Raw genomic sequence first — 13,419 nt, forward strand, 5'->3', positions numbered from 1 at the left:
ACTGTGCACTTGCTCTTCCTCCTGACTGGAATGCTCTTCCCTCAGATCTCTGCTAGGCGTCCACTCCTCAGATAGGCTTTCCCTTGGCTACCTGTCTTAAAGAGCAACCACCCCTCCTTCACCCAGGGGAGTTATCGTCACATTGTAAGGAGCAACAAGAGGCACGTGCAGTTAGTAGAAAAGGAGCTGGACGCAGCAGTGGACGGAAGGGGTCCCGTGAAGGAGGCCGGGCTATGAGACACGGCACTTGAGAGTCCAGGTAGAGTTCAGATATTGTTTATGATAGGAATGGGAGGTTACCGGGTGGTTTTAGACATGTTTTAGACATGTTCTGATTTAATGTTTACAAATCACTCTGACTGTTTTGTGGAGAATTGATAAAGGAGTGTTGGACAAAAGCAGGGAGGGAGTTTCTGTGGTCTAGATGGTGGCTTGAACTGGAATGGTGGTGGGGGAGGTGGAGAAAAGTGGTTTGATTAAAGATATATTTGCAAAGGCAGAATTTATGGCACTTGCTACTGAACTATAAGATGGGAAAGACCATGTTCCCTCCCCTCAGATGTGGAAGGTGGTTGTAGGAAAGAGGTGACACAACTAACAATTAAAGCTAGCAATACTCAGAACAGCAAGTTGTATCTGAACTCTAGACAGCGAGTCAATGGTGTGCAAAGTTCTTGGAGCAGCAAGAGCAAAGGAACTTCAGGGACGCCTTTCCATGTGGCATACAGCTCTAAACTCTCAGGAAGAGCTGGGGAATCTTTCTAAAAGAGGCTGCTCTCCAGCATTCCAATTGATGGAATTCAACCATAATTCGTGCATAAATTATGCTTAAAATGAAGCATTTAACTTAAGAAATTAATTAAAAAGTAGGAAATGAGAACTTCTTTTATAATTCTAAACTCCTAAAACCTAGTGCATATGGTTTGCACTAGAATACACTAACAAGTTAAATAGCTATTTTTAGACTAAAATGATATAATTGTTATTGGAAACAAACCAAAATAGACAATAAGTGCCTACTTTAATAAACAAGGCCAACGACTTCTTTCCTACTACACAGCTCATTAAGAAGGGATTGTTTGTTATCCTAAAAGGATAACTTAATTGGGCTTGGCTAACATAGTTCTTGGAATAACTCCTAACCTGTAAGCAATAGTTTCAAACAGTATCCAGAAGTATCTAAAGAAGGACTAATCAAAAAAGTTATATATTTATTATTACACATATTAATTGTGGCTCTCACCACACCAAATCAAGAAATCAGGATAACCCAAAGGACTGGGTAGCCAGAGATGATCATTTTCATTTAGTTGCTGTTCTGGAACGTTCACAAGATCCAGGTGCAGGCTCATCTACCTTTTGATGCGTGGTCTCCCCCATGTCTAAGAGTTCCACGATCTGTGGCCGGTACATCACACGTGTATTTGCCAGTCTCTGCTCTGTGGTGAGGGACATTTCCTTCAGGAACTCTGAGGGTGTCAGCTAGGATTCAAAACAAGCGCCAAAGAGTCATAAGTGGTTACAGTAGAGAAGAGTTTCCATAAGTGCCAGCAATGAATAATTTGTATTTGCAGCTCTCAGGATAATTCTGGAATGCCACATAAGTTCCCTTATAAAATATTTAAAATAACTGAATTATACAAGAGAGTGCCCTATGCACTTTTGAGGTCTTTGCACAATAATTTAAAGTGACATGTGGTTGCCTTTCCCTTACAATTTTGAAGGAATTGCACAAAGGAACCCTCGAGAAAAGAAAGTCAAGAAATTGTACAGGAACCTGTCCAAAGAACTTAACGTTTTATGCTCAGAAAAAGCATCTGAGTGTAAAACTCTTAGTTTGTAAAATCACTTACAGGCTTCAGAGCTAAGGAGTTTGAAGTACTTCTATTTCTCAGCTGAAGATACATGCAAGCAAAGCTTTTTGGGGGTGTTTAACTATCATGTTATATCATGTTAAAGGGAGACCTTATAAATGTGAAGAATCTTGAAGTGTGGTTCCGCTATTTAGAAAGGAGTTTGAACTTTTTAGAAATCGCAAGAGCACATTTAGACTAATTAGAAAGAGCTCTGAGTCAATCACCAGACCCATCACCAGTCAGATTCACACACCCCCAAAAGCAACACTAATATTGTGAGAAGGAAGTGTAGCCTCTTATTTAATAAAACTAACTTTTTTTAAATCATGGATCGGTTAGTCAGAACCAACTAATATTACTCAGTTGCTTTTGTTCTGAAATGTTCACATGGTTCCAGGGCCTACTTGATATGCAAGGAGATTTGCAATCCCTGGCAGCAACCTAATGCCAAAGTGTATGCCAAGGCTTTTGAAAACATTCCGGAGAATATAATTAAGCTGATTAATTTTGCCCTGGGTTAAAGTCAGTGCTCTTCAAGAGTGCTTGTCTTCTTACAAATTTGATTTCTGTGATTGAATTCACCTAAATGGAGGCATATTTCTAACATAGTTTTTGACTTGGTTTTTAAGTTCTTTTTGATTGGAACACAGATTAGAGTAATAGAGTGTTGAGGTATCAGCTATATTGCGATTCAAATTAAAATAATGAAAACTTAAAAGCAGAGTCAGAAGTTTCTATGAATATGTACCAACAGTCACCACAAAAGAGAATGGTTGATTTTGCATTTCTAATTGGAATACAACTTGAGATTAATTTTTAAATGTAGTGAATACTATTCCCAACACTTTGTTTTTATTAATATTTTCTATACTGTGCAGTTCATAATTCAGTTCTCAACAAATCATTATAATTAAAGTTATAATTTTTTTATTTTAAAAGAAAAATTATGCATTTTTCCTAGATATCATTTAGTCATTATTTTAATGTTCAGTGTTCTACAAATATATAAACAAAATAATTCTTGCCAATGTAGAAATAATAAATTATGAGCTTGAATACTGTGAAGTTCTGATATTTGACTGCTACTGAATTAAACAAAAGACAATTTTATCTAGTTACACCTGATATTAAGAAAATCTTAAGTTTGTGTATACAGAGCTATGGTTTGAGTGTGTCCTCCAAATTCATGTGTTAGAACCTTCATTCATCATGTTAGAAAATAACACTTTTCTCAGAGTCCAGTTCCCTTTTCTCATTTCTGTACGTGCCTGCTTGTTTTTCCAGTTTCCTGCCATGCTATGATGCAGCACAAGGCCCTCATCAGATTCAGCCACCCAATCTTGGACTTTCTAGGCTCCAGAACCATAAGCTGAAATAAACCTCTTTTCTTTATAAATTATCTAATTTTAGGTGTTCTGTTAGAGCAATAGAAAATGGACTAAGACATATAGTCTTAACCCCAACTGATGAATTTAAGCAATTCAAGCCTGCACTTTGAAGTTTGTATGTAATTTCAAAATTTCTCAAGTTTTAAAAGATAATTAAGTTCTGCAACGAGCTACTATTCTAACTAAATGAATACTAGTCAGTCAGTAACTCTGTTTGATAGTCTGAGAATGCCATGACCTGAAGAAGCTGCATTAAATACTTTATATACAATTTCTCTGATACATTACCATTTGGTTTACTTCCTCTTCTGTGACCACCCTGGGATTCAGGGGTGGCAAAACCTTGCTGTGGAACCCTTTGAACATTTTGACTAAGCCCAGCTGAACAGCCCCCATGGGCTCTTCAAGTCTTCTACTTGTCATTTTTAGATCTTTTCTTTGATCACCTAAGAGTGAAAAACAAATTTTAGAAAAAATACAGTTAATTCCTGAATGTAGGTAACAATTTCCTAAAGAATCTTCAAATACAGGAAGGTTTAGAAAAATACTGACCTTCAAGAAAAAAATACATTCAGTGCTTGAACCAAATATTTTAACTAAAGGTTTTTACTCTATGTGACTAGTCTGTATTTATCCTTATCCCAAAGTCTAGAATCCACTTTAGGCTCCAAGGGATTCTAAACGAAGCTCAGGAAGACATGGGAACACAAACTGCTCCTACATGTTGCCACTTTTTTCTTCCCAATGAGATAAACAAACACTGCCCAATAAATACACTAAATCATTTGCTATTTATCTGCTTATTTGAAAGTTCTTTCTCATGACAAGAAACAGACCAACATAAGTCTACAGGCCTTGGTAGCTTTGCAGAGACTGAAAAACAAACATCAGCATAAGATAGACAGGGAAGAGGAAATTTCAAAGTTAAAGTGTATAGTCATAAATAAACTATTAAGCAGTCACTCAGTCTCTCCAAATCAAAGACATATAACACCTCCTTTTTGTATATCCTTCCTTAGACTTTTGGTAAGATATTTGGAAGTTTAGGAATATATCTCTGATTGAGTAAGGTTGCTGCTTTTATTAACAGCAGGCTAGGTTATTCAACCCTGTGCTAAATGACAAAAACAAAATGAAAAACACCCTAAAATTTCTTAGTGAAATGCCAAATTAAAAAAAAAAACTTAAAACCATTAAAAAGCTCACGAGACATTAAGGCATACAGAAAGGCATTCCCAGACCAAAACACAGGGAAGAGAGATACACATAGTAAAATAGATATGAATTAAAATATAATAAATTACACTGAAATAAAGCAGTAAAACTCCCAAGAAAATGAATATAAAACTTTCAAAAGGGAAAATCATTCATTCTGGTAGAAAGCCTCCAAAATGGCAGCCAATGCCATCACAGATATCCACTGTGTAATATTTTTGTCAGTGATGCACCACATTTACAAAAGATTCTAAAGCCTAGTGATACGTCAGACATTTTAATTTGTGCAATAAAGCTGTATGATGTTTACAAGATGATACAATTGCCTAACAATGCATTGAGACTGTGACTCTCAAAGGCAGTCAAAGAAGGCCCAATGCGTTATAATTGGAGCTTATGAAGAAGAAAAGTAGCCTCTTCAACAAATGGTGCTGGGAAAACTAGAAATCCATATGTAACAAAATGAAATTAAACCTCTATCTCTCACCCTGCACAAAAATCAACTTAAAGTGGATCAAAGACTTGGGCATTAGAACAGAGACCCTGCACTCAATAGAAGAAAAAGTAGGCCCAAATCTCCACCATGTGGGCTTTGGAACTCACTTCCTAAACAAGACTCCTACAGTGCAAGAATTAAAATCAAAGATCAATAAATGGGATAAATTCAAACTAAAAATCTTCTTCTCAGACACAATTGAAATACAAAACATAATTAGAAGCTATTTTTAAAATCTATGCTCCAACAAAATAGAAAATCTCGAAGACATCAACAGGGTTCTAGAGACATATGATTTACCCAAACTGAACCAGGAGGACATACACAATTTAAATAGATCAATTTCAAGTAAAGAAATAGAAGTCATCAAAAGCCCAGTAACAAAGAAAAGTCCAGGACCAGATGAATTCTCAGACGAGTTCTACAACACCTTTAAAGAAGAGCTCATTCCAATACTCCTCAAAGTAGTCCATGAAATAGAAGAGGAGGGAACCTTTCCAAACTCACTCCATGAAGCCAAGATCAACCTGATACCTAAACCAGACAGAGACACATTGAAGAAAGAAAATTTCCAATATCCTTAATGAACATCGATGCAAAAATTCCTAACAAAATCTTAGCAAATCACATAAAACAAATACATTAAAAGGAGTGCACCACAATCAAGTGGGTTTTATCCCAGGGATGCAAGTTTGGTTTAACATCCAGAAATCAATAAATGTAATTCACCATATCAACAGACTTAAAGTCAAGAATCACATGATTATTTTGATAGATGCAGAAAAAGCATTTGATAAAATACAGCAACACTTCATGCTCAAAACACTAGAAAAAATAGGGACGGTGGGAACATTCCTTAACATTGTAAAGGCTATCTATGCTAAGCCCATGGCCAATATGATTCTTAATGGTGAAAAACTGAAAGCATTCCCCCTAAAAACTGGAACAACGCAGGGATGCCCTCTTTCACCACTTCTATTCAACATCATTCTTGAAACTCTAGCCAGAGCAATAAGACAGACCAAAGGAATTAAAGAGATACGAATAGGGAAAGAAGAACTCAAACTATCCCTGTTCACTGATGACATGATTATATATTTAGAGGAACCTGGAAATTCCACCAGAAAACTCTTAGAACTCATAAGTGAATTCAGTAAAGTAGCAGGTTACAAGATCAATGCTCATAAATCTAATGCACTTTTATTCATAAGTGATGAATCCTCAGAGAGAGAAATTAGGAAAACTACCCCATTCACAATATCATTGAAAAAAATAAAATACTTGGGAATCAATCTCACAAAAGAGGTGAAAGACCTCTACAATGAGAACTACACAACACTAAAGAAAGAAATTAAAGAAAACCTTAGAAGATGGAAAGATCTTCCATGTTCTTGGATAGGCAGAATTAATATTGTCAAAATGGCCATAATACCCAAAGTGCTATACAGATTCAATGCAATTCCAATTAAAATCCCAATGATGTACCTTACAGAAATAGAGCAAGCAATTATGAAATTCATCTGGAAGAATAAGAAACCCAGAATAGCTAAAACAATCCTTAGCAGGAAGAGTAAAGCAAGAGGTATCACAATACCAGATCTTCAACTCTACTACAAAGCAATAGTAATAAAAACAGCATGGTATTGGCACCAAAATGGACAGGCAGATCGATGGTACAGAATAGAGGACATGGACACAAACCCAAATAAATACAGTTTTCTCATACTAGACAAAGGTGCCAAAAATATGCATTGGAGAAAAGACAGCCTGTTCAACAAATGGTGCTGGGAAAACTGGAAATCCATATGCAACAGAACGAAACTAAACCCCTATCTCTCACCCTGCACAAAACTCAACTCAAAATGGATCAAGGATCTTGAAATCATACCGGAGACCCTGCACCTTATAGAAGAAAAAGTAGGTCCAAATCTTCATCATGTCGGCTTAGGATCAGATTTCCTTAACAGGACTCCCATAGCACAAGAAATAAAAGCAAGAATCAACAACTGGGATAGATTCAAACTAAAAAGCTTTCTCTCAGCAAAGGAAACTATCAGTAATGTGAAGAGAGAGCCTATAGAGTGGAGAAAATCTCTGCCACTCATACTTCAGATAGAGCACTAATTTCCAGAATCTATAAAGAACTCAAAAAACTCTACACCAAGAATACAAATAATTCAATCAACAAATGCGCTAAGGAAATGAACAGACACTTCACAGAAGATCTACAAGCAATCAACAGATATATGAAAAAATGTCCAACATCTCTAGGAATAAAGAAATGCAAATCAAAACTACCCTAAGATTCCATCTCACCCCAATTAGAATGGCGATTATCAAGAACACAAGCAACAATAGGTGTTGGAGAGGATGTGGGGAAAAAGGTACACTCATACATTGCTGGTGGGGTTGCAAATTAGTACAGCCACTCTGGAAAGCAGTATGGAGATTCCTCAGAAAGCTTGAAATGGAACCACCATTTGACCCAGCTATCCCACTCCTTGGCCTATACCCAAAGGACTTAAAATCAGCATACTACAGAGATACAGCCACATCAATGTTCATAGCTGCTCAATTCACAATTGTCAGATTGTAGAACCAACCTAGATGTCCCTCAATTGATGAATGGATAAAGAAACTGTGGTATATATATACAATGGAATATTACTCAGCTATAAAGAATAATAAAATTATGGCATTTGCAGGCAAATGGATGTAATTGGAGAATATCATGCTAAGGGAGATAAGCCAGTCTGAAAAATCCAAAAGGTGAATGATCTCACTGATAAGCAGATGATGACACATAATGGGGGATGGGAGGGGGGCAAGAATGGAGGAAGGAGGGACTGTATAGAGGGAAAAGAGGGGTGGGAGGGGTGGGGGGGAAGGGAAAAAATAACAGAATGAATCAAACATCATTACCCTACGTAAATGTATGATTACGCAAATGGTATACTGTTACTCCATATACAATATGTATCCCATTTTTACAATAAAAATAAATTTTTAAAAAAGCATGTGTGTGATCATGCCTGGAGTCTAATTTCTTTCTGTGCAAAATAAAGATATTATATCTTTATTAAAAAAAAAAAGAATAAAAGCAACAATAGGTGTTGACGAGGATGTGGGGGAAAAAGGTATACTCATACATTGCTGGTGGGGTTGCAAATTAGTGCAGCCACTCTGGAAAGCAGTGTAGAGATTCCTTAGAAAACTTGGAATGGAACCACCATTTGACCCAGCTATCCCACTCCTTGCCCTATACCCAAAGGACTTAAAATCAGCATACTACAGTGACACAGCCACATCAATGTTCAGAGCTGCTCAATTCACAATAGCCAGATTGTGAAACCAACCTAGATGCCCTTCTGTTGATGAATGGCTAAAAACTGTGGTATATATATACAATGGAATATTACTCAGCTATAAAGAAGAATAAAATTATGGCATTTGCAGGCATATGGATGAAATTGGAGAATATCATGCTAAGTGAGATAAGCCAATCTCAAAAACCAAAGGACAAATGATCTTGCTGATAAGCGGATGATGATACATAATGGGGGGTGGAAGGAGGCAAGAATGGAGGAAGAAGGGAAAAGAGGGGTGGGCAGGGTGGGGGGGGGAAGGAAAAACAACAGAATGAATCAAACACCATTACCCTATTTGAATGTATGATTACACAAATGGTATGCCTTGACTCCATGTACAAACAGAGAAACAACATGTATCTCATTTGTTTACAATAAAAAAAAAACTTAGATTTCATCTCACTCCAGTCAGAATGGCAATTATCAAGAATACAAGCAACAGGGACAGGTTTTCTAGACTCTGCTTTCCACATCTAATATTTCACCTTTCCAGGCCCCGTGCACAGATTTATCAAGGTTGGGACCTCTTTTTTTTTCTTTTTTCTTTTTTTTTAGATAATTTAAAAGTCTTCATTGCAGTTGCTTCCTCTAAAACACACCACCTCTTTCATTAGCGATATTTATGGGAAATAATATATTTGTACAGTTGAAAGCATCACCTGTTTTGCTAAGTCAGTTCTTGTCTGAATGCAAACACGCTGTTAAAGGGTTTATGCAACAACACTTGCTAATGGAAAGTACTAATCAAAACTTTTCTACCGCAGTAAATTTTTATATTTTTTAACCACTGGATTCCAATTAAATGTATTCAATATAGCAAGCTTTGATTAAACAAATTTAAAAAGAGAGATTATGTATACAGCCCTGTGGAAAACAAGGCAGGTTAGGTATGCAGGCTCTTGTATATTCTTAATAGAAGTCTTTACCTGAAGGTAAAACCCAATAAAGTGTACCCTATAATGTGAAAAAAAAAAAAAAAAAAGAATACAAGCAACAATAAGTATTATCAAGGATGTGGGGAAAAAGGTACACTCACACATTGCTGGTGGGACTGCAAATTGGTGCAACCACTATGGAAAGTAGTATAGAGATTCCTCATAAAACTTGGAATGGAACAACCATTTGACCCAGTTATCCCACTCCTCAGTTTATACTCAAAGGACTTAAAATCAGCATATTACAGTGACACAGCTACATCAATGTTGATAGCAGTTCAATTCACATTTGCTAAACTATGAACTTAACCTAGGTGCTCTTCAGCAGATGAATGGATAAAGAAAATGTGGCATATATCACAATGGAATATTACTCAGTCTTAAAGAAGAATGAAATTATGGCATTTGCAGGTAAATGAATGGAGCTGGAGAATATCATGCTAAGCGAAATAAGCTAATTCCCCAAAACCATGTTTTCTCTGATATGCAGACACTAATTCACAATAAGGGGTGGTGGCTAGGGAAGAATAAAGGTATTTTAGACGAGGCACAGGGGAATGAAGGGAGGGGAAGGAGTAGGGGGAAAGGAAAGATAGTAGAGTGAATCAGACATTATTACTTTGAGTGCCTGTATGACTACATGACTGGCGTGTTTGTACATCATGTACAACCAGAAGAATGAGAACTTATTACACTCCATTTACATATGATGTGTCAAAATGCATTCTACTGTCATGTGTAACTAATCAGAAAAAAATTTAAAAATTAAATACAAAAGAAGAAAAGTAATGGAATGGAACTGATATTTAAATATAATCTAAGAAAAATTTTCCAGAAATAAAATAAAACACAAAGAGGCTAGAAAGCTACCCAGGAAAATTGACTCAGGACGATCAACTATGAGTCATATCTTAGCAGAACTTACAGACTTTAAAGTTTTAAAAATCCTCATAGTCTTCAGGCAAAAAAGGCAAAATTATGAAGGCCAAAGAATTAGACATCACTGGATTTTTAAAAAGCACAATAGTGCAGCAGCACATTCCAAAAACATAAGAATGTAAGCCAAGGATTTTATATGCAGTAAGCTCTTGTTCAGTTATCAAGGCTACAGAAAAAGGGTTGAACACGCAAAAAATGTAGGGATGTTATGAACATATTCTCTTCCTAAGGGATCTATTAGAGGGTGGACGTCATCCAATCAAAAGATGCCTGTGAATTTCAGCCAAAGACTGACAATGAACATTTCTTGAGTTTAATTGTATAGCTAAGAACAAAACGAAGTTGAGGACATGAGGATCATAGTATTTAAACATATTTTCTGAGAAAGTAGAATGAATGAAATTTTAAAATGAAAGGAAAGCAGAGAAAGAAAGCAAAAAGGAGAATAAGACCCTGGGAGTCCAACTGGACTGCGGGGATTATTACAGGAAGCCTCGGAGGAGGCAGGCAGTAATTCCTGCTTCATGGCATTCATGTATTTGTGTAAACCACTTCCTTTGAGCAGGGGCTGTACCTAAACAATCACTTCTATTGAATATAACACAGAGCAAGTGATAAGATGTTATTCTGAGATTAGGTTATAAAGACTCTATTTAAAAACTATGGTTCTCCATCTTGGGCTTCCTCTAGCTCTCTCTAGTATCACCAGCTGCCACACTGTGAAGGTCCGTGGGGAACCTCTAGAGAGGCCCACCTCATGAGGACCAAGGTCTACCAGCCGCAGAGTGAGCAAGCCTGCAAGTGGATCTTCTGAGCCTGCCAACAGTCACATGAGTGCACTTAACAGCAGAGTTTTCAGCCCCAGCAGAGCCTTGGGATGACTTAAATCCTCGCTAAGAGCTTGACTGGAGCTTCATTAGAGACCTGCTAGGTAGGAGGCTCCCAGTTACACTACACCAAAATTCTTGACCCATAGAAATTGTGATAAAATAGTATCATTGTTTTAGACTACTGTTTTAGGTACTTGGTTACACAGCAAGAGATAACTAATACAGGCATTGTGAAGGGCTTATATACAAAGAAAACTACTGAAAGAGAAACTACGTAAAGAGAACTTTACGTAGTTAAAGAAACTTACGTAAAGAAAACTACGTAAAGAGAAACCTTGGTAAATGCCAAAATGAATTTTGAAAAATCAAAGACGACACAGTAAATGGAGAAAAACAAACAATAGATTAAATGTAATAGAAAATTATTATAAAATGCCATGACTGACTTGAGATCAAATATATCAAGCATGCCAAAAGCAGAAGTGAATGAGCTTATCTAGTACAAAATATTTCAAATTCAGGCATAAAGGAAAATCCTGCCTTATCATATATGCAATAGAAAATAAAATTAAAGTAATCAGAAGGCAAGTTTCTATCCAAGAACATGGGAGGTGGGGTTGTAAATTAGTGCAGCCACTCTGAAAAGCAGTGTGGAGATTCCTTAGAAAACTTGGAATGGAACCACCATTTGACCCAGCTATCCCACTCCTTGCCCTATACCCAAAGGACTTAAAATCAGCATACTACAGTGACACAGCCACATCAATGTTCAAAGCTGCTCAATTCACAAGAGCCAGACGGTGGATCCAACCTAGATGCCCTTCCATTGATGAACGGATCAAGAAACTGTGGTGTATATATACAATGGAATATTACTCAGGTATAAAGAAGAATGAAATTATGGCATTTGCAGGCATATGGATGAAATTGGAGAATATCATGCTAACTGAGATAAGCCAATCCCAAAAAACCAAAGGATGAATAATCTCGGTGATAAGCGGATGATGATACATAATGGGGGGTGGGAAGGAGGCAAGAATGGAGGAAGAAGGGACTTTATAGAGGGAAAAGAGGGGTGGAGGGGTGAGGGGAAGGAAAAATAACAGAATGAATCAAACATCATTACCCTATATAAATGTGTGGTTACACAAATGGTATGCCTCTACATCATGTACAAACAGAGAAACAAGTTGTGCCCCATTTGTTTACAATTAAAAAAAAACAGAGGGCAAGTGTCTGATTCCATTTTTGATGTCTGAGTGCTTAGAGTGTCAAGTCCCCCTATGACCCTCCCCTTCTGCCCGACTCTGGGCAGCTGATAAGAAGGCCCTCGTGCTCCCTCCTTTGGCATCATGGGAAGTTCAAACAACACAAGGCACAGACTACACAGCACCCTCGTTGTAGCTTTGTTAAACACCATGAAAGGCAAAGCAGCATCCTTTCCTGCTCTCTAGAGTCAGTTTTGAGCCTGCGTGAGGACTGTGCTGCTTTCCCCGAAAGCACCATGATGTGAGTAATGACCTGACCCTGTCTTCCAGGTGCTCAAGTGGCATTGTCAGTCTTGACATCTGAGCCAGATTTTGGTCAAGGGGCCGGTTCTGTCTTTGAGTGGTGATGACAACAGAAATGATCAAAAAGCAGGAAGGGGAGATCCAAGATGGCGGACTAGAGGGAGGCTGCGTTCCTTGTCACTCCGTAACTCCGGTTTCAAGCAGAGGATATCTGTTTCTTAGTGAGGCAGTTTTTGCTGCATATCGATTCCCTGGTGTTTACCCCATTTGTCTGCTGTGATTACCTGCAGTCTGCCAACATATCAACGCCTTTTTTGAGTGCAGATTGCTCACTGTCAGGCACCTATCATCTGCCATTTGCCTGCCTCTCGCCTGTCCATTGCCTGCCTTACACCTACCCATCACCCAACACACGAGGTCCACCTCCCGATAGTCCGACAACAGTCAGCAAACTGATCACCGACCACCAGTGGAGCACCAGCTGCCTGCTGTCACCTGGAAGTTCACTGTCACAGTACCTGCAGGTTTGATTACGTGTGGCTGCTGCCATTTTGAGACAACAGCCAGGCCCCATAGGACTCCTGACCAGACTGACTGAGCCCCATCTCCAGGATCCCTCAGCCTGACCAATCACTCCCTGCCTCTGGGGCCCTCACATTGACTGACTGCTCCCTGCCACCAGGACTCCCAGACCAACTGGCTGCGCGCTATCACCGGGACCCCAGATCGACTAATTGCACCCGACCTCCAGGATCCCACAACCACACCAAACACACCCAACCTCCAGGACCCCTGCCTGACCAACCGCATCCCGCCTCCAGGACCTCCTGCTGACCACGGCCATACCCTAAGCTGCAGCTCCCCATTTGCCAACACGTTTC

General features: G+C 38.3%; 1 protein-coding gene across 8 annotated transcripts in view; it reads right to left on the reverse strand.

Moving 5' to 3' along the window:
* HYDIN (HYDIN axonemal central pair apparatus protein) overlaps nucleotides 1-13,419 on the reverse strand; it is a 427,212-nt gene that overhangs the window by 365,768 nt on the left and 48,025 nt on the right. For all 8 annotated transcript variants that reach the window (XM_079117080.1, XM_079117074.1, XM_079117076.1 and 5 more), the window contains exons 2-3: nucleotides 3,533-3,690; nucleotides 1,357-1,482 (exon numbers count right to left, since the gene is read on the reverse strand). In XM_079117080.1, coding sequence (XP_078973206.1) covers nucleotides 1,357-1,482; nucleotides 3,533-3,667 — 261 coding nt within the window. In that variant the 5' untranslated portion in view covers nucleotides 3,668-3,690. The remainder of the gene's footprint in view (nucleotides 1-1,356; nucleotides 1,483-3,532; nucleotides 3,691-13,419) is intronic.

The sequence above is a fragment of the Sciurus vulgaris genome (genome assembly GCF_902686455.1).
Source record: "Sciurus vulgaris genome assembly, chromosome: 17".
NCBI lineage: Eukaryota > Metazoa > Chordata > Mammalia > Rodentia > Sciuridae > Sciurus > Sciurus vulgaris.